A 22,645-nucleotide genomic window follows, 5' to 3' on the forward strand; every position below is an offset into this window, starting at 1 on the left:
GATCATCTAATCTCTCTCTATATACCTAATATATAAAGTTGATACGTTATCAAATTTACCAACAGGTGTGTACATGTCTTGTTACCTTAGATACTCTTCAGTTTAATGAGAATGTAAAGTTATTACATGGGCTCTGAGATGCTGGAATGTGTTAGAAAACAAGTTTATTACACGATCTGTGAGCTCCTTAGCACTGAAATCCTATTATTCTCTGAATCTCCAGTAGAACTTAACTAAGAACTCTGTAAAAAGTAGATGAGAAGTAAATGTATTGGATGAATAAACACATTTCTTTAGGAATACGTTGGAATAGAAGACATATTTAATTTGGCTAAGACTGTATTCTACTCTTCTATGAAATCTCTGAACTCAGACCAATGCCTGGAACAGAGCAGAAATTTCATAAGCTTTTTTGAATCAATGGTATTCCTTGACTAAAGGTCTAATAGAGTCAAGTCTGTAACTCTCAGCAAAAGTGACCAAGAATATGCAGCCATTATTTTACATAAACTCTCCCAAATGTAGTATGAATCACTGCTACCACTGTCTTTCATAGTTAATTTTCCAACAGAGATTCTGTAAATCATTAATACTAGTAACTGAAGTGTCATGATTTTATTTCCTGATCCAGTCTCCGTCAAATACATTATTAGTGAACTAGTCAAGCAGGGTTAGAGAAACGGTTCTGGAAAATCATGAGATTAATCCCAAGTTCAATTTGTGCATATGAATAAATACATTTTCATGAGTGCTCACTGAAAGGATGAGTGGGTGAGCTATCAACAATTCTGAAGTAGAAAATACCATGAGAATTCTTTAGGAAAATTGACATTTCAAGCCAACAGTGTATATAATGAAATAGGGGGAAAAAAAGACTATTCTGATGAGATAACATTGGTATTTATATTCTAAACATAGATTTCACCAACACAAAATAATATGCTCAATGTATGTGTGTCTATTCAAAAGATACTCATAGGAACACAAAATTTAGTCAAGAAATAGAAAAGAACATGAAAATTTCATATAAACCCCTCACACACAAAGAGTCAAAGGGCCTTAAAACACAGACGTCGTCTTCAAGGTAAGAGAAAATGAAAAACCCTATTACCCACTTCATTCCTGCCATCACTCTGTGTCATCAGGAAAGGTCCCTCATTCCTCTTGGACGTGAACAAAGCAAGAATTGGCAGTATCCCAAGGAACTTACTCAGATAAACACAATGTGGTTTCTTTTTAAAATAAGCCTTTACTGAATATATCAACAACGTACTGTATAGTGTAGAGTGAAGTCTGTAGTTAACAAAGTGTGCGACCCGGGAGGTCTCAGGAGACCTGTGGTGCAGAATCTTCCAGCCCCTTGCGGTCCCTTGTCAGCGAGAACAATATGACACAGAAACCAGAAGCAAATCAACATATGGCTCAAACAACAACAAATCATTAGGAATAATTTTCAGTGACTGTGTATTCACTGGAAATATACACTGAAATATACTGGTCCTACGACGGACACACAGTGGCGATGCCGTCACCTTGCCTCGGAAAGGCTATAAATCTCACGTCCCATGGATGTCTTTACAAATGCCCTAGTGTGGTGTGTGTGTGTGTGTATGTGTGTGTGTGTGTGTGTGTGTCCAAGTGTGTGTTTTATACTAGTTTAAAAATGCCTGTTGTGATGGCCTTGCTTTGTGCTCTTCTGGTGGGTGTACTGCTAGAAAAATAAAAAAACGAAAACTACAGCAAAAGAATCTGATTTTTTGGTTACAACAGCGGTATGCCACGAGCACAAAGCTGTCTCCCCACAATCAGTGAGAACCATCTCCCATTGTCAGCAATTGTCTTTTGACCCCACCGAAGACATCAGTGAGCCACTGCTTTCCTACATTTGTACGTTGATTAAAAAAAAAAAAAATCGAAGTCGGACAGGCTAAGAACGAGGATATTTTGGTTTGTGTAGGAACCTCCTTCTCTTTAGGGTTTTCTTTCCTCCTCTGCTTTCCCATGAAGCTGGAAAGGCTGAGTTGTGGGCAAAACCATGCTTCTCATGTTCTGAAGTGAAACTTAATGCCTCCTGGGTATGGGTTAGAGATAAATGCTACTAACAAAGAAGAAATGTGAATGGACCACTTCCATGGGTTCTGTGCGGGAGGCTGGCTGGCCAAGGGCGTGCGCTGCCCGTGGACAGCAAGACTGCCTTGTATCTGGAGCAGATGCTCTGCTCCCAACACGAAGAGCTCACCCTCCTCAGTGGGAAGGAGGGTCTGGCTCCCACGGCATGACTAGGACCATTAGGATCTGCACTCGTAGGAAACTGAGCCATCACTTTAGCTACGTCATTAATTCTTCTTACCAGACTGGACACATGATACCTTTTTTTAATTTTTTAAATCTCAGGGAAAACACCTAATATATTTTCAACAAACATCCAGATAAGTAGAAACTGCATTATTCCTCACAGGGTAGAATATTTTCCACTTGTCACACAAGGAAAATAGGTAGAGGAACACACTTTTTGTCCCTGCCTTTGATTGTCCCATGTCATGAGCTGTTAATGCATTTGACAGTTTTGGGGGAAGCTAAGGGCCTCCATTTTCAAACACATCTCCCCAAACAAGCAGGTATTAATGACAACCCTGGGGATGAATAACATATAATACCTGTGTGATTGTGGCCATGCCTTTTCCTTTTGGAGTCTCCTGTGCACACTGACAGTCACCTAACTCTGAGAGTGGTCACACACTATCTGAAGTCACCGCATCTGGTCCGACAGCTCATCTAGCCCTTAGAAGCCAGTAAACATGCCTTTGTCCATGGTCTTGTCCCGCACTTTCAACTTTTACTCTTGATTAATCTCAAAACACATGACAATGATAGTCAGAGAGGTCCAAAATACAGAGTTGATATATCAGCAAAACACATTCCCATGACAAAAAAGCCCATCAAAGCCTCATCCACCACTGACGGTGGGTCAGCAGTTTTGCTAAGACATGTTAAGACATGACCAGTTCCATGATGTGCTTTCTAACCTGTTGTAGGTGAGACCCCTGGGTATGCTATTACAAATAGGAGACTGATCTTAATTTTAGCAGTCTCTGTCATGTTGTGCACAAGATCGGAATTAAGCCTGGAATGAGATTCTCACTCTTCAGGGGCGTCTTTTAGCAAAGGAACCCTTTCAAATCATCCTAACCACTTCACAAGACTAGGTCTCCATTGTACGACTTAAGCCCCAAATAACTCTGTGACTCCCACGAGACATTACAGAAACCTCTCCAACCCTGGCTCTCTTGGCTCAAAGCAAAGACATTTGCTTCAGCAGCCAAATATCCTGCTGGAGGTTATACACACAATACAAATACATGAGAATGATTATTTTGTGGATAAAAGGAAAAAAAAAAACCCTCAAAAGTCAAAGTACCGTCATTTGAACACATAGTTTTATCTACACAGCCAAGGAAAAAAAAGGACAGTGGAAGGAAATTATCCAGTTAAATACACAAAACCCCATGTCATTGTCCTGTGTTTTAGATGGCTTTCTGTTACACCGATCACCTTCACAGATTGTCTCATCCCTTCACTGTGTGGACCTAGCTGTAAAAAAGCAGCAGCTAAAACAAGCTTGCTAACAGACTAAAACGGAAACCAAAGTCACTTTAGAATTAATTCAAATTAATTCGTAGCTAATTTCAGCTCAACTGACTGCACAGTTTCGATTCTTGTGTCTGTAACAATGATAACTTCAGTTATACTTTCTGCTTATTCTGAGGGACAAGGGAGATTAAAACATATGAGCAGGGGATATATTATTAAAGAAAATAAAGCTCTTACTATAAAGAAAAACTTGCATAGCATTGTATACCTAGACTTTTACAAAGAAGACACATCACAGTTCTATTTTGTTAAAAGTAAGAGGGACAGAGAAACAGAAAGCAAAATGACTGTGACATTAAATCTCACAGGTCCCTAAAATGATGGCCAGTGACCAAGGAAACATGCAACAGAGAGTGAAATTCCTCAAGTGAAATTGATTTTTAAGAAGAATTTTCCAAGGGTGTATGTTTTAGATAACGTATGTATGTGATCGATAGCCCTTCTACATCTAAGGGATGGAAAGGGGTAAATTACACATGCTTTCTGAAGATGGACGTGGCTTCAAAAATATCTCGAATTAAGCCTGGAAGTCCTTCTCTTCTTTGTGCCCTCTGCTCTCTGCCCTGCTCTGCCAAGATTAGGGGAACAAACCTTCACTTTCTGACTTGTTCATTTTTCATCTGTTATCCTGTTAATAAAAGATTGATTATCCTCCACAATTCCCAAAGACGAGGAACATCCAACATTGAAAAGGAATAAATGCAATTTAAAAAATGGAAGAGGATCAAAGTCAGGTCAAGGTGGAAACTTGGTATTGCTTTTAAAAAAAAGTATGTTCTTTTGGCCAGCTTTGATGTGTCCTGACAGAATTATTAGCCGGGAAAATTAGTATACATTTTAAAGTGTATACGGATATTTTGTGCAGCCAAGACTGGCATCCATAATTGTCCTTCAAATTTTGGGCAGAGGGAGAAAAAAAATGAATGTAGCATAAACAGCTAATTATGAAAATATACATGAGATGATTGGAAGACAAGAATTTCTGAGGGGATAAAGGTATTAATTCAAGCTATTTCAACATGATATTCACAGTTAGCTGATTGCAGAACCACTGATCATTTGCTTTCATCTAAATGAAAGCAATGGTTTTTAAACAACAAGTTTAGTATATTTCAAACCTTGATCCCTTGTTGGTCTAAATATCATGTTGACATAGCTGACGTGAATCTACCCAAATAATTCTTATTATCAAAAATAATTCCATTCAATATAATTCTTCCCGTTATTTTATTAGCCTCTTCTAAAAAAAGTATTCTAGAATATATCTCTGTTGAATGTGATTCAACCCGACGTATAATTTGAATAGTAACACTTTTAAAGGGAATTTTCTTGCCAGGACATCCCACCTGCCCCCGAAGATGACGGCTATCAGACTCGGGTCTCTCACTCGGTTTCACATAGGACCAGGGAAGCATGAAGAGTGATTTTTCAAGTTCCCAGTCAGGAAGCCAACCCCTGGGTTGGAAGGTCTTTTCCAATCTCTTCTCATTTTCTTGATTCTGCCAGGCTGGGTTAACTTATCTTACAGGAACTGACTTCCTCGAGATGCTTTCCGCATTTCCTGTCTTGGGTCAAATCAGGGTGACTACCTCCTTTTTTAAAATTTTTTTTTTTTTTTAAATTTTAGAAGTTTTTACTTTTCTTCTGGGCCAGGAAGTATAGAAATAGTATGAAGGGACCTGGGCCATTTCTTGTTTTACCATATTATTTTCCCTACCCTGATGAGTCCATTTGAATCTGCCCTTCCGTCTGACCACCGACTCTAAGAAAGGGATTTATTCGGAAGCTTCAACAGCAAAGATGTGAATGTGCATCAGGAGGAAGAATCACTCGTGCTTTTGCCTGGGCTCTTGTACAACCCTGTACAGTACTTCAGCAACTATTTTTTTTTTTTAAGATTTAAAAAGCAAAGAGTTACAAAACTGTTTGTAATTAACTTGAAATAGAAAAGATAGCACTTTTTTTTTAAATCCCATTATATAGTACACCGTATAAATTACAGAGTATTCAAATGCACAAATGCATCTGTGGAACATTTATCAAATGTAATTGGCGTGTCTTTTCGTGCACACACGTGTGTGCTCTCGGGAGTCCTGGCGCCGGACCCCTGGCGGTCACGTGTGGCAGTGCTCCAGGTCCGGCACGCTGCTGTTGCAGTATCGCACGTTGTTGGGGATGTGGCAGTCGGTGTAACTGATGCCCCCATTTGGGGTGTAAATGGGTTGCAGTCTGAAATCTCCTTTAAGGAGCTGATCGTTATTTAAGGAGACGATCTGAAAGCTGGTTTCGGTCATCTCCAGGATGGAATTGTCCTTCTTGGTGCCGGCCTCGCAATAGTCATCTTTCCGCCGGCCGCGGTTGTATTTCCACTTCTGGGAGGTGTAGCGCCCCTTTTTGTGCATGTGCCAGCAAAAGACGCTGAGCAGGACCACGAGCACAAAGATCACCGCGCCCCCGATCAGGCCCGCCAGCAGGAAGGGGGAGCCCATGCTGTGGGAAGTCGCCTGCTCGTGGCTGGAGGCCGTGTTGCTGCCGTTGTTCAAGTAGGAGGCGTGCGTGGTGGCCTCGGAACAAACGGTGTCTTCCACCGCTCGGTAGTTAAACGCGTCCAGCGGCACTAAGCAAATCCGATACGTGGATCTGGGCTCTAAATTCACCAGGCTCAAATGCTGCTTCTCCCCACTGACGATGCGCTCCTGAACGATGCCCCCTACCAAGCTGTGGCCCATTTTCACCCACGTGAGTTTGTACGCCATCACAGTAAAGAGAGAGAGCCAGCTGACTTGAATGGAGGTGTCATTCACAAAGTGGATGGAGAGTTGGATCCGTTCAGAAAGAGGCGGGGTCGCTCTTTCTCTGCCATCCCAGTCGGGAACTGTGGGAAGTTTCGAGGCTGTGGGAGTCAGAGGCGGAGAGCCCCTGCTAGGGGTTGGGACAGGGACTGTGGGAGGCTGAGTGGTGGCGAAACCTGAACTGGGGGCCGGGGTGAAGGGAGGCAGGCCGGGGGTCGTGGTGGGACACGACAAAAGATTCAGATTCAACTCCCGGACAGCCATCCCCCGCACTTGTTCAGGGCCTTGGCACATGAAACCTCGCACGTTGAGAGAGGAGGGGATGTGTTTGAGCCATTCCGTGACCCACTTAATACTGCAGTCACAAAACCAAGGGTTATTCCGGGCAGTGAGCTGCTTCAGGTTGGAGAGGTTATCGAAGACCCCTTGAGTCAACACGCGCAGCTGGTTGTTGGATATATCCAGCCGTTCCAGCTTCCGGAGGTTCGAGAAGGCTGTCAAAGGGATGTGGTTGATCTGGTTGTCCTGCAGATAGAGCCTGATCAGATGCGTACCTGGGAGGTCAGGAGGGGGGTGGGAGAGCGAATTCCGGACGATGGAAAACTCCTTGAGCTTGGTGAGGTGGCTGAAGGTGCCCTCGGCAATGCCCTTGTTGGTCAGGAGGTTTCCGTCCACGATCAGACGCTCCAAACTCGTGAGGTTCTGGAAGGCCATGTCTGATATGACCGCAATTCGATTCTCATCCACCCTCAGCTCCTGCAGGTCCATGGGAAGCCCGACAGGCACGCTGCTCAGATGATTCTTGGACAGAAACAGCAATTTGAGGCTGACAGCCTCCCGGAAGGCCCCGTCTTCCACCCCCACCGTGGATATGGAGTTGTCATCCAGGTGGAGCTCCTCCAGCTTCAAAAGCTGGGCGAGAGCCGCCCGCGATATGGTCTGAATGTTGTTTTCCTGCAAATGGAGAACTCGGACATTCTTGGGGAGGTTCATGGGGAATTCATCCAGTTGGTTGCCGTAAAGGTAGACGGTGTGCACGGATCGCACGTTGTGCAGCTCTGCGGGAAATCCAGCATTATTAATTTGGTTGTTGTGGAGGTAGAGCACGGTGACGCCCTCCGGGATCCCAAGAGGCACTGAGGTCAAGCTTCGCTCGTTACAGTAGACAAAGTTCCTGTCGCAGCGGCACACACTAGGGCAGGCCAGGATTCTGGACACTTGGGAGGAGAGCCCCAGGCAAATGAGAAGCCAAGATTTCAGGAAAAAAGCCCCCCAGCTGGGCCCCTGTGTGGTCTGTAGGCCCATTTCTGAAGTACAGAAATAAAATACAATGTGGTGGAGAAAAAAAAAAAAAAAAAGAAAAGAAAGGATGGCAAAACCAAATGACTGGCTGGAGCTTTGTTCAAGTCCAGAACTCCAACTAGAGGAAAAGTCTCGAAGACGCACGGTCAAAGAATCTTCCTGGTTTTATCAGATCAGCCTGTGTTGCCCTCTTTGCTATTGTCCTCCATGTGCAAAAAAAATTTCAACAGGGAGAATTCTCCACCCAGGCAGCAAGTGAAGCCAAGTTATCAGTGGTCCACAGGGGCCCAATGGGGCAGGCAGAATCCCTCCGTTTATTGTCGGTCAGGACAGCGTGGACCAGCCTAGGAACTTCTTGGTTAAGCTCAATCTGCAATCTGTTGTAGGGAAGTAGAGAGAAAAGAGTCAGTTAAGGGTACTGAATGAATTCAGTGCTGATCTGACTGTAAGCTTTTCAAGAACACTGTGATGGGGACTAAATGCCTGGAGGCAGGGAGAAAGCATGAAGTGATAGGTTAAATAACAACAATTTAGTTGAAAAGGTCTTCAAGAAATAAAAATGATTCAATTATCTTATCATTAAGGGAAAACTCACTATAAATGATCATTTTGTGAATTTTGCATCCCAGTCAGTACGTTCTCTTACAGATCTATTTGTGTATCCAAAGAGAGGCACATGAGGCACAGGGCTGAATCCACTGAATTGATGATGACCATCTACAAATCCAACTGGTCATGGTCATACTTCAAGATGAAATGAGTGACTGCGAGACAGGAAGCAAGGGGGCGGGGTCACAGCCATTAAAGGAATGACACAGCAATTAGCACCAAGATGGCGGAGAAGTCAACTCCCAATAGACCTTGAGGCCCAAGACGGCAGGAGATTCAACCTCCAGTGGACCTTGAGCTACGTTATACACACTGTAATGCACTAGCTTGGTGAGGGACCCTCCCCCAGGTGCCATGACAGTTCCCAGGCTAACCAGGAAAGGTTAAAAAAGAGGGCAGTGGCCTAACTCCTGGGAATCCCCATCCCTTCCCCATAGTAGTTGGAATAAACCTTCCACTTGTTAGCATATAAAAACTAGCAACACCACACTTCAGGGTCCCTCTCTCTCTCGTCTTCTGAGACAGCCCGCGCTCTGTCTATACAGTGTGTATCTACTATTACTTTAACCACGCCCACCAAACCATCTCCCCATACATCTCTCTAAATCAATCTACTTTACTCAACTATGGCTTGCTCTTGAATCCCTTGCTGTGCGGAGCCAAGGACCCTCACTTGGCGGGGGGCATCCCAGTGAGACAGGGGGAAAGGGGGCAAGGCACAACCACTGAAGGAATGACACAGCACCTGAGGACAGAACAGACTGATTAGAACCAAGATGGTAGCAGATCTGACTTCCAGTAGACCTTGAGCCCCACGGCACACCCACAGCTGCCATGACAGTTCCCAGGGTGGCCATAAAAGGTCCAAAAGTGGGTGGGGCCCGATTCCTGGAAATCCCTGCCCCTTTTGAAAAGTAGCTGGAATAATCCTCCTACTCATTAACGTATGAAGTTACTAAGCCCATAAAACTTAACAATTCAGCACCTCATGGTCTCTTTCTCTCTTGCCTTCTGAGACAGCCCGCACTCTTTCTATGGAGTATGTATCTACTCTTACTTTAAACTAAACACCCCTATGCCTTTCAGTCTCTTTCCCTCTCACCTCTCTGAGATGGCCCACATTCTGCCTATGGAGTATGTATCTCCTAAGCTGTTTTCCCTTCTGAGTGAGACGGACCCCACTCTGTCTATGGAGTGTGTATCTCTCTGAATAAACCTGCTTTAACTTTACCATGCCTTGCTCTTGAACTCTCTCCTGCGCGAGGCAAGAACCTATTCTCCTACACCACCAGGGACCCAAGCGAGACCTGGTACACGGCCGTCCTCTCACGCCACCCACTTTTTCCTGTATCAACCAAGCAACAAATAAAATTTAAGGGAAAGAGGGTGAAACCTTTCCAATTATGTCAACAAATGTAAGACGGGGACTGGTACAGTTATTTTAAAAGATGCATCCTTTTGATCTGACACGGTGATGAAGCAGTTTAAAGGTGATGCACAAAACATGTAGAGGCAGAGAAGACTTCACTTATCTTCCCCCTTCCTGCCGCCTCTCGCCTTTGCCTGCCTCCCAAATAGCTCACACCCGAGTTACCAACTGGAATGACTGAACTCCAGCCCATGACACATTTCCTTCTTCGAGATCTCCAGGAACAGACGAGATATACCATTGTGATTCCTTTGAGAGTTGACAAGCTCATGATTGGGAATAAATTATTTCTCGACAATACACCTTCCTCTCACCCGGAGTGTTTTCCTGCTTTTAAAATAGGACTCTAAGCAAATATCGAAACAACAGAAGAAGCAGTTCGGGAAGTAAAGGCAGTCTTCTGGTAGTAATTATGCTTTCTTGCTCCAGAACGTGTTCCATCTGTTTTCAGATCAGAGAGGTAGAGAAGTTAATTGAAAGGTGCCAGATTTGATTTCCCTACAAAATAAGCTAACATGACAGGACACAGCAAGCTCTGAGCCTCTCAATTCTCACCAATACACAGTGACCGAAATAATTTATATCTAAAAGCACAGTGGAATGATTTAAAATTGTCCTCTTAGCTATCTTTAGAAACATAATTAAAAAAGAAAAAAAACCCACTGTAACTGCTACTTAAGTGTCCAAAATATTGGAAATTTGTTCCACAATGTGAAAGATTGTGCACCATCTTAAAAATGCCAGAAACAGTAATATTTCTTTTTTATTGTTCAGAAACCTTTCAAAAAAAAAAAAAGGAGGCAGGGTACAGCATCTCTTTCCAGGCAGAACAGATGAATGTGATACTTTATTAAAACTCAAGCATTATTTAATTTGTTAACACTTCCAAATATATGTCTTGTAACTGAACAGGAGTCATCCCCGCTAGTAAAAATCTCCCTATACACTTAAAAATAATTTATAATAAAACAAGGGGTAGTGTCAGAAAAGCTAGTTTAATGCCATCAGCTTGACATCAGCTTGGGATGTGAATCTTCAAACCATGTCAACGTTCCCTAATAGCTCACTGTTCAAGTGTGATCCTTGAAGTTGGTGGAAACATGGAATTTGCATATTAGCAGGTGCCTAGGATGTGCACATTAAAATCAGAGAAACATTGCCCTAAACACAGTGCCGTATTATTTAATTGTTCAAATGTTTTACCTTATTAAATGTAAAATAAATGCAACAGCATGTCAGATGACTCATTGAGAAGAGTAAAAGCATAAGGTCTACTGGTGACTTTTGTCCCCAGGAGACAGTCTCAGATTACATCTTAAAAGGAAGTCACATCTTCTAGGTAGAGGAATGCAATGACGAAAGCTGTCACTTGGCCTCAACAGATCCAAGCAGTAATGTCCAGCAGGAGATTAAAGAGTTATTTGTAATTAGAGGGCTCACTTTTACAAAGCACAGTTTATTCAAGAACAAAAATCTCTTTAGTGCTATGTCGCATTTACTCTTCAAAAGAGGTCAGAAAGTGAAACTCTAATAGAATCTGATACACTTGAATATTTCACAGGAATCTTCAAAGTGTGATAGTAGCATCCAATGAACAGTTTTCCAAGAGAGCTAAACAGCTGCCCCAGGGTCTTTTAAGTTTGCATGTAGAAATGAATAGATGCTTCTTAACCACATCTACAAACCAAGTTTCGAACCCCTAGAAACAAGAGACCAACGCTTGAGGATGGTAGTTTGTTTAGAAAGTTTATCTGCCAACAGCCTCAAGGCAATAATGATTGGGAGCTAACGGTACTCAGGATGGACCTGGGGAATCTCACTGTGCATCCAAAGTGCACTTTACTTCCGAGTGGTTCTTGTGTATTACACAAGAGGAGGACGTGGTCCTGAGGAGAGCGCCTGATGGGATCACATGGGGCAGACTGGCACTGTTTACCCACCTCTGCAGGAGCAACGTCCCATGGAGATCTCACTGTGTTGATTAGCTAGGACACGTTCAATTCTGAATGAAAACAAACCCTTGGGGTTTCCTTTGTGCTTCTTGGGAGTCTCAAAAAGTAACTGTGCATGGTAGGCTGGCTCTAATTCTTGGATCAAAACCAGCCTACACATTATGTCAGCCAAATAGACTATATCTTTGTTCAAGTTAGTGCAAGTGTAAAATTACAACCACCTAGGCAATAATAAATTTTTTTTTTTTAATTTCAGTAGACTAAAATTTCCTCCGTATTTTCAGCTCTAGTTCCTGCTAAATACCAAGGGGAGAAATCCTTTTAGACCCTAAGATGAAGACAGTATTTATAGAGAATGTAATGGTCAAAAACACTGCCCCTGAGTTCTCATCCCACCTCTGGCACTTAGGAGCTGCAGGACTATTGATAAATTACTTAACCTTTTATGTCTTAGTCTCCTTACCTGAAAAATGAGGATAAAATAATTCCTAACTCAACAGCACTGTGGAAAGGATTAATTAGGATAATTTTTGTGAAAAGCTTATATGGTGCCTGACACCAAGCAAGAACGTAATAAAGATAAACTTATTCTCTGGGTGCCTGTTCTTATTAATGATATCCAAAGACGTTTATGCCAATATGTAGAGTAAAACAAAATCACCTTCGACCTGCCGAGTTCTCCAAACTTACACCTACTCCAGGATTTCTCAACACCAGCACTATTCAAAGACTGAGTCAGGTAATTCTTTTTTTGTGGGGCAGCCGTGAGCACACCACAATGTCTTCGACATTGCCACATATATGTCCCCTGACCTACCTCATCTTACAAGTACCTTAGAAAGTTAGTATTATTTTAAAAAGAAAATCAAAGGTAAGTTTCTGATAAACAGTGCCTAAAAAGACTTCATGCCAGACATCAAAAAGGCATGAAATGCAACATGTTTGTCATTCATGTGTTCAGCTAGTTTTGACTGGACACTAAGGTGAGGCTACTACCATGCAGAAACTGATGTGTTTTTTGGCTTTGTGAGTCTTAAAAGTATACTGAAGGGAAAGGAATGAATAAGCAGGGAATTATGGTGTTCTGTAAAGAACTCCAAACTCAGGGCATCTGGGAATTATGGTACCTGTCCAGAGGTCTCATCTGGTCCTCGGGGTATCAGGGCAAAGACAGCGGGGGAAGGACTGTCTATGTGATGATCTGAAGGATACTAAGGTGCAAGGCAGGGAAGCAATCCCAGAAGTTCTATACATGGATGAGCTGTAACGTGGGTCAAGAGCTGAAACCCGGGTCAAGAGCTGAAACCCAGCCCAGCTCAGAGAAGGAACAAAACTCTGACTGCCCAGCGCTTTCCCCAACTCTGTCTGCTTCTCAGTGAGGGAATCCTGCTTCTAAACCCATGTTTCAAAACCATTAGCCATTTCATTTATAAGTCTCTAAAAGTTGGGAATCAAAAGATTTTGCTTTACCAGATGAATTTCAAATATCAAGTGCAACTTTTTTTCTTTTTTCTTTCCTATTTGAATACTGCATGGAGTACGTGTCTTCTCCGGGAAACGAGAGACTATGAAGAATGGCTTAATGCAGGGGGCCAGGAAAAAAACATTTCAAGGCAGAAAATACGGGTTAAAGCCTGAGTGTAAATCAACATGCAACAAATGTTCTTTGGACAAAGAGAGAACCTCGCCCTGCCTGTCTGTTCAAGATGACGGTAATAGTAACAGTTATGCCAGGCTACTTTAATTTAACTCTTTTCAGAGGAACTGAGACTCAAGAGGACATAAATCACATAAAAGCTCTCTGCAAAGTGTTTCTCCCCTGATGCTGCCTAAAGGTTTTTTTTTTTTTTAATTAATTCCAGGAGCCTGTATTCCAGAAGCGCTTAATAAACTCAGACTATAAAATCACAGTACAGAAAACAGGAATTGTCAATAAGCTCTGTCGATTGCATAATATAATGACACCAGGACAAACCTAATAAAATGTTAATGGTCTTGGCATTGGCCAGACTGTGCCAAGGCAACACGCTGCATGAGGTGACAGCGATGAGAAAGCTAACTTGAAGAGGGGTTCTAGAAAACTTCCAGGGTACATCAGATTTAGAGCTTCTGGAGTTAAGTTTGCGCTGAAAATTAGGCATACGCAGGTGCAAAGCCACAGGCCCAACTACACCGCAAATGTCTTTGTTACAATCTGGAAACACTAAAGCAATTTATAGATTTTGTGCACAGTTCCACATTCCTGAAGATAGGTTATAAATACTGCTCATGCAACAATCAGGGGAGTTCTATACTTAGCTGGCCAAGATGTGGGGATTAGCAGAGGAATTTTGGGAACATTATAACCATAGCTTCCCCCTAACTTGAAACCATTTTTCCATCTCATTCACTGAAGCTCAACCCAGTTGAAGTTTCTCACTAGACAAATATTTCTCTTTGCTAAAACAAAGAGAAAGAAGGGAAGAGGGAGAGGAGGAGGGAAGGAAAGAAACATTTTATTTAAACAGTTTTGCAATTTTCTGGCTCCGGTCAGTCTAGAATTGAAAACATTAAAATTGGACCCCTGAAAAAATAGAAGAAGAAAAGCTATTCTCTTAACAAGAATAAAATTCTCTAACACATTTGAAGAGTTTTTTTGCACAGGGTTTCCAATGCAGTTGGTTTAAATAACAGGAATAAGTTTAGAACAAGCAACCAGTGTTACAAACTCAAATCTATAAACTTTGCATATACCTTTACTGCCATGTGCTGCTCTCAATCCACAGGGAGCTCCCACTCACCATCCCCTGGGTTCATAAAAATCTGCATAGTCTAGGACTGCAAAACTGAGCCGCCAGGGTATTGAATAAGCCCAGTGGTGAACAGATACTAAGAGAGAAGAATTGTATGGAGACAGCACCGACAGGATTAACAAAGAAAAAAGTATATGGTTCAGTAATGATGGACCCCCTGCAGCTCACATCGATACACTTTTCAACCCATTTCAAAGAAAGGTAGTTCATTCCTTCCTACATTCATTCATTTGCTCAAATAAATGCTGAGTATCTCATGTTTCAGGCATGGAAAATAGCTGATCTCTTAGACTCTTCCCTTCGGGAGAGATGGTCCCATCACCTGACCCAGTGATTCCCCAATCCCGAGGGTGATCAGAGGTATTTGGGGAAGGTGATGAAAAATTAAGGTTTCTGGATCCCGTTCGGTATGGTTTGGGTTTGTAGAACTTAGTTAGAAGAAGGCTGGGCAGGTACATTTTGTCAGCTTTCCCCAGGTAGGGCTGATGATCAGCCATTTCAGGGTCCTGCTACGCAGACCCTCACTGTCAGGAGTTGCTTTCAGGGGTGGAGGTGGCGTGGGGGCGCGGAAAGAGCAAAGGGTCTGGAGTCAGAATTTCGTTTGACCTCAGCTCAGCCACTCACTGATGGCATGGCAGCGAGCACTGGACTTTACCTCTCTGAACATCACTTTTTTCATTTCAAGGGGGGATAATGAGCCATGCTTGCCAAGTTGCTGGAAAGACTAGATATAATGCACGTAAAGTAACTAAAAGCACGAAGTAGACACTCAATAAACTGATTAAGGAGAGGTAGAGAACGGTGTAACTGAGCTGGAGCTGGGCTCTGGGGACAGTTGACCAGAACAACTTTCCCATTTCCTAGCATCTCCCGATGCCCCAGTTAATTCATATGCAAAACGGGGAAAATGATAGTATTACTCTCTCATGGTTGGTCTAAGACTACAATCACTTAGAATATTATGTAACACATGTAAAACATACATTCATTATGTCACTGCTATTATTAGCATTAAAAAAAAAAGTAACCAAAAGCCCCCTGTTCCAGGGAGCTCTTGTCCCTAACTGAGTAGAGAGAGGGTTCTTGTGAATTCATCAGATTTTATCTTCCTCTGACTTTCGTTCCCTATTTTTAACATAGTTCTTTCTTTTGGAGATACATACATATGCCGTTCCATCCATCAGGCCTGCAAATACGCGGAGACATTTCTTGGGTCTCTGAGATAGTCTCCTTTCCTGCATAAATGTCCCTTTTCCTTCATTTGCTCCAGAATCTTGGCAATGCTGATGCCTTCATTGGTAATGCCTTCCTTGATATGCATAATGGAAAATAAGACTCCCAGTGGTCTGACCAGCACCAAGGACAGCCCAGTGAACACGTGAAAACGCCCACTGCCCACCAGGCATGGAGCTGGTTACTAGAAAGATAATTACGACATGGCCCTTGGCATTGAGTAAAGGCTCCTGTCAGATCAAGTACCTCTTTGCAAAAGGCTCTTTATAATTCCAAAACACTTTAATATTTCATTTCATTTAAACTTAAATCTCCATCCCAGACTGACCTCTCAGCTCCTCACTTGTAAATTCAAAAACCCACTTGGCTTACCCACTTCAGTGTTCCAAGAGGACTTCCAACTTAGTATTTTGATACTTTTAAAGAACCTTACAGACACTGACTCATAATGAAACAATGCACTTTATACTGTTATTTCCCCTGTGGAGGGAACGAAATGAAGTAGCTTCTCCAGAGTGGATCAGCAGCGAAGTGACAGGGACGGATCTGAATCAAACACGGGCCGCAGGGCCTCGCTCCTCACCTGCGTTCCCTGTAAACACCACGCAGCCAGGGGCTGATCTGCTTTTGCTCCCTATTGTTTCCCCAGAGCCCAGAGCAGCACGTGGCAGGCATTCAAGAAGTGTTTGTAGAATCAACCGACGAATCAAAGAACGACCTTCAGATGACTACTCAGTTTGAAGAGGCAGTCTGTAAAATCTCTTCGACATCTTCAATCTGAGGTCCCATAAGGAATCATCGGGATCATATTTCAGAACAGGCTTCAAGGGTTTAAAGCTACACTAACCTATCTGGAGAGACTGATGGGTAAGTAGTCCCCCCCCAAGCACAAAGAAACCTGATGACTTTAGAAAAAGACACAGAACGTGCAAGTAGAAAATAATCGTCATTACTACAGCACTACACTTGTTTAACAAAATAACATCAAATTCTAGTCTCTTCTTCAGCCATAGTACTACTCAAATAAGGTCCATCTGACCTATGACTACAAACTCCTTTTCATGAAAGGCACGTCTGATCAGACTAGACACCTACCACCTCAGTTCGAAGATGGTTATGACATAGAAAACAAACTTATGGGTACCAGCAGGGAAAGAGGATGGGAAGGCATTAATTGGGGGTTTGAAATTTGCAGATACACACTACATATATTACATAGATGAATGACAAGGTCCTACTGTAGAGCACAGGGAACTATGTTTAATACCTTGTAGTAACCTATAATGAAAAAGAATATGAAAAGGAATATATGTGTGTACATATATGACTGAAACATTACACTGTACACCAGAAATTGACACAAGATTTTAGACTGACTATAATAAAAGAATTAAATACATAAAACATAAAATAAAATAATAAAAGTTATGACTTAAATTCAGGTTGCTCTTTATGATCTAACCACAGCAAATATGTGTTTACGCTCATACATACTAACAGCTTATAAATATTTACACAACTTCAGCGTGACAGTTCAACTGCCTTTTAATTGCACATCACTGTACCATTCCGCATAGTTACGATTAACAAAAAATAGGCCGGTATCTTTGAGAGCTATGAAAACACCTTATGAAAAAAAAAAATCAACTGAATCCGAAAATATAAACATGGCTTATTTTTCCACCAAAATACTGCACCATATATGCAATATACATAATGAAACAGAAAATCTTAGGTCTCCTTCACAAGGAGAATACAGATTTCAGGCAGCGATATTGATTAGGTACGTGAAATGAAATTACATAGTGTGTATTTCCAGGTGAGTTATCTGGTTTTGAGTCTTAAAAAAAAAATGAGAAAGTCATCGCTTAAGCCTATTTCAGTGTTACAGGCATGGCTCTGAATATAAATGGTATAAAAGTTCCTCACTGAATAAACAGACTTTCCAACGCACCTTCTCATCTTCAGAGCACCTATCGTGCGGAAGTGTCAGGCCATGTTCAGGGGACTATTTCTGGATTTGGGAGATGAGAAGGGACAAGAAACAGAAGAAAGATGATCATTTCTTATCCTTGACCCTCTCCTTCTCTCAGGAACCTTCTCCACTAACCACACCCTGAGACATGACCAGATGTGGGTTAAGATTAAATCAAGTGAAGAGAAAGAAAAATACTGTATGAGATCGCTCATATGTGGAATCTAAAAAACAAAAACAAAAAAAACAAAGCATAAATACACAACAGAAATAGATTCATAGACGTAGAATACAAACTTGTGGTTGCCAAGGGGGTGGAGGGTGGGAAGGGATAGACGGGATTTTAAAATTGCAGAATAGATAAACAAGATTATACTGTATAGCACAGGGAAATATACACAAGATCTTATGGTAGCTCACAGAGAAAAAAATGTGACAATGAATATATGTATGTTCCTGCATGACTGAAAAGTTGTGCTCTACACTGGAATTTGACACAACATTGTAAAATGATTATAAATCAATACAAAAGGTTAAAAAAGATTAAATCAAGTGATTTCTAAGACATAAATGAAAACCCCGGATGAGAGGCATCAGTACCATACCCAGTGCAGCTACACAGTGCACAAAAGGAGGAATTCAAAGGAAAATAATTAAAACACGCATACAACAGATTTTAAAAGCTACCTTTAAAAAAATCTATTATAGTGGCCTTTCTCATTTGAATGAATTTTGAGATATATTCCCCAGATATGGAGGAATTTAAACACACGAGCAGAGCAGATCCTTTTCTAGGTTTATATGCAGTCAGAGCCCTGCTTTCATTCATGCCCACTGCAGGTTTCCAACTTCACCGCCCATGCAAAAAGTCTGCATTCTCTTAAGTAGGTGTTGCCAGTCAATTTCAGCCACTAAATTCTTTGTTTAAAAAAAAAAAAAAGTTCCACACACAAAAAAAAAAAAAACAAAAGGAGAACGTAAGTTTTTTTTCTTTTTTTTCAAAGGAAAAGCAAGCTACAGTCTGACTCAGTCCATGTCACCCAGGCCTGTGTGCACATAGCTGGCACCGGAGGGAGGCGACACAGCTGTTAATATGATCCTATAACACACACACACACACACACGTACACACACACATACACACCATACACACACACATATATACACACCATACATACACACACATGCACACACATACACACCATACACACATACAAACATACACACACATACACACACAGACACATACACACACATGCACACACATAAAGTCACATGAGAAAAAAGTTTTGATTGTTTTTCCATCTTTGTCTCAGCTACCTCATAGTTGTTCAGAAAAGAGTTCTGATCTTCACTTGTAAATACAATTAAGAATGCCAGTACCAGACAGGAATGTGAATCTGGGGATGAGAAAGGCAACGTTCAATCCTGAGATTTATGAGGGGAGCATCAGATGTTTGAAATCAGGTCAGATCAGATGACTCATTCCTTCCTCAGCCACGTGTTCACACTTGACTAAGATGCTGGGCTCCCCAGTCCTTGGGAGTATGAATGCGGAGCTAACGAAGTTCAACTTCAAAAGTATTCCATCTAAATGGCAGGCTTGCCCTCTTAGACAAAACACTCAAGAAACAGATCGAGGGAAAAGACATGTGGGTGGGCAGCCATATAGTGTGACATGGTTTTCCAATGGGCCTCTGTTTCCTCAAGGACCTTTGTCACCAGTTCCCTGACGCTTGGAATTCTATACTTAGAAACCAGTTTCTTTGGGCTAGAATGCTACCCTCTCTAGAAATCCAAATATTCTTGGCAGACATTCTAAATCAAGTGAAGTGTATCAGACTTTTCCCCGAAGCTAGTATTTTTTTCACTCATTCATTCATTGAGTGGTTACTGTCATGCTGACACAGTGCTAGGCTCTTGGGTTGCAAAGATGAACAAGACAGACAAAGTCCTTACAGTCAGGAAGGTGATGTGCTTACAAAGCAAGGCAGATTGTCACGCTAAGTGAAGTCAGCCAGAAGGAGAAAGAAAAATACCATATGATATCACTTATATGTCGAATTAAAAAAAAAAAAAAGGACACAAATGAACTTATTTACAAAACAGAGACAGACTCACAGACATAGAAAACAAACTTATGGTTACCAGGGGGGAAATGGGGGTGGGGAGGGATAAATTGGGAGTTCAGGATTTGTAGATACTAACTATTGTATATAAAAAACTATTGTATATAAAATAGATAAACAACAAAGTCCTCCTGTATAGCACAGGGAACTATATTCAGTATCTTGTAGTGGCCTATAATGAAAAGAATATGAAAAGGAATATGTGTGTGTGTGTGTGTGTGTGTGTGTATGTATATATATATATGATATATATGTGTATATATATATCACTATGCTCTACACCAGAAACTAGCACAACATTGTAAATCAACTATACTTCAATTAAAAAAAAAATCAAGACAGAAAATAAATAATTAAATAAAAACTGCAAACTTGAGACTAGGAATGATAAAATTGTGAGCCACTTCATGAAGGGCATAGAGCTGTGTGGTAGAGAGTATTAGGAGGCCGTGAGTGTGAGTTTATACATGGTGGAGATGGATGGCATCTTGGAGAATGGGAGTCCCAAGGCATGAGCAGCTGGTACCCATGGGGGATCCAGGACAAGGAAGGGTGGTGCATAGGAGGAGAGAGGCTGACACAGAGGTCCAGGTCTTAGCAAGAGCAGAGCCTGATCTCTAACAGCAACTTGAAAGACGAGTGTGGCTGGGGATGTTAAGTGAGGAATGGCGCGAGTCGGGGTCCAAGTGTTCTGATGGGCCTGAACACACAAGGCCGTCAGGCTTTGGTAAGCCACCTGGATTTTATTCTATGGACGATGGAAAGCTTGCAACTAAGAGCAGGGAGGGTATGGTGAGGGATGGTAACGGTGAAAAGGGATGACCTGAATCTGTACGGCAGAGAGTCAACAGAAGTTTTTTGAGGGAGGGGAAGTAATGATGAAGCAGAAGAGGAAACCTTAAGGAGGAAAACACCAAACTTCCTTCCATCAGAATTTTCTCTACAAATGTCTGGTTTCAGGGAGCCTCCCATATACCACCCCCACCCCATTTTCTCCAGCTGTCTCAAATTCTCTTTGAAAATAGATGCTGCGTAAATAATAAATAAATAAGAGCAACTCAACTCCGACTAAACAGGACAAAGTGAGATACCCGTGCTGCGTAAAGACAGCCATGTAATTAATTAGAAGGCCCTCCCCTATTCCATGGTGAGCACTGAAGCCTGTCGCCCTGCTTAGCATAATGTCCCTTCCACTGGGAAAGGCACAGACCACCCGCTGTCCCCTACCAAGTAAATTGGTCCCTACCTATAAATTATTCTACTTGGTGAAGACAAGCACTGGCTTTTTTCTTTTTCTGAAGCTATGAGCACAGCCACGGATAATTCTGAAAGAGTGGCTTTTCGTGACCCTAGTGACACGGAAGTGGCTAGTGCCGTCTGGGGACAGGCAGGGCTGCATCACTCAGGAGAGGCTGCGCTGTCTGACCTGAGCCCAGAGGCGGCGCCCCAGCCCTGGCTCGCTGCAGGGGAGGCAGCCACCACTCCTGGGGAGGCCCGGCAGTACCTGCTTTTCCCTGAAATCCTGAAATCTGCTCTCACGTTTCCAGACCAGAGTCGGGTCTCCTCCCGAGCTGTGAGCTGGCCTTTTGGGGGCCTCACAGGTGCAGAAACTGTGGGTGTTCAGGGCTGGGACCTCATGCAGGGAATTCCCGGGTTAAACACCCCCCCCCATCAGCTGCCTTTGAACTCGGCTAAGCCCTGACCCTGGTGTTTTCCCATAAGGTTCCGACCACCCCCGCCACCCCCAACTCTCTTGCTCACTCTTTAAGGAAATCACAGTCTGGGGATAATCTCAAAACCAGTGAGAGTTCCTGAAGGAGCTGAAATGGACCACAGCACCAACCTTCTGACCCAAGAGCAGCACCCCCGTCAGAAACCTGTATCTCTCCACAGCCCCGTCTCAGCTACGCGATTTGTAACCAGGGTCCCCTGCCCCAGACCTTCTCCCGGGGCCTGGGCGGGCTTCTCTGCTGGGTCTGTCTTCCCTTGAGGTTGTAATACCTCTGGGCCTGTTCACCTGGCGGGCAGGGGGCAGGTGCAGAGCTGGTGTGTGTGTGTGTGCAAAGCCCCTTATGGTTCAAGATGACACTCTGTGGGAAGAGAAGAGGCTGGGGACCAGTCCTCTCTGTACTGCTACTTTCCACGCAGAGCTGGGGGGGTCTGAGACTTCAAACCTGCCTGGCCTAGGACATTCCAAAAGCAGATCAGTCATGGCAGAACTACACACACTTTATAAACCACCTGAGAATAAGACTGATAACTTCTGCAAGATTAGATCTGCGGTGGGCCTCTCGCTAGCCTTGCCCAGGGGCCTGCAAGTGTCCGGGGCGCACCGGCTGTGACAGTGGCTCCTCACAGGATGAGAGGACCCTCCTCCTTGAAGAGAAAAGTGGTGCATGGTTATGGAGTAAGTATAAACAGCACCTTGGAGTTTTATCTCCTAAGCGTATCTTCAGGGTAAAAGAAATATAATAAATTTAAGAAATTTATTAATGACTCAAGTATTGCTACAACCACTAACTCTAAAAACAGTAAAACTGTAAATAAAAACCCATTCATTCATTTCTTATTGAATGCCCGCGACCCGACAGGTATTAGATTGCTAAGAACTGAACTGTGTGTCCCCTGAAACTGAAATGTTCAAGTCCTAATTTCCAGTACCGCAGGGTGTGACCGTGTTTGGACACAGGGCCTTTAAAGAGGTATTAAGTTAAAATGAGGTCATTAGGGTGGGCCCTAATCCAGCAGGACTGGTGTCCTTGTAGGACGAGATTACAGGAC

The 22,645-nt window shown here is 42.7% G+C and overlaps 1 protein-coding gene across 3 annotated transcripts in view; it reads right to left on the reverse strand.

Annotated features, from left to right (window-relative positions):
• Positions 1-600: 600 nt before the first annotated feature.
• FLRT2 (fibronectin leucine rich transmembrane protein 2) overlaps positions 601-22,645 on the reverse strand; it is a 93,920-nt gene continuing 71,875 nt past the window's right edge. For all 3 annotated transcript variants that reach the window (XM_010959432.3, XM_010959431.3, XM_045519913.2), the window contains exon 2: positions 601-8,122. In XM_010959432.3, the coding sequence (XP_010957734.1) occupies positions 5,766-7,748 (1,983 nt within the window). In that variant the 5' untranslated portion in view covers positions 7,749-8,122 and the 3' untranslated portion in view covers positions 601-5,765. The remainder of the gene's footprint in view (positions 8,123-22,645) is intronic.

The sequence above is a fragment of the Camelus bactrianus genome, chromosome 6 (genome assembly GCF_048773025.1).
Source record: "Camelus bactrianus isolate YW-2024 breed Bactrian camel chromosome 6, ASM4877302v1, whole genome shotgun sequence".
Lineage (NCBI taxonomy): Eukaryota > Metazoa > Chordata > Mammalia > Artiodactyla > Camelidae > Camelus > Camelus bactrianus.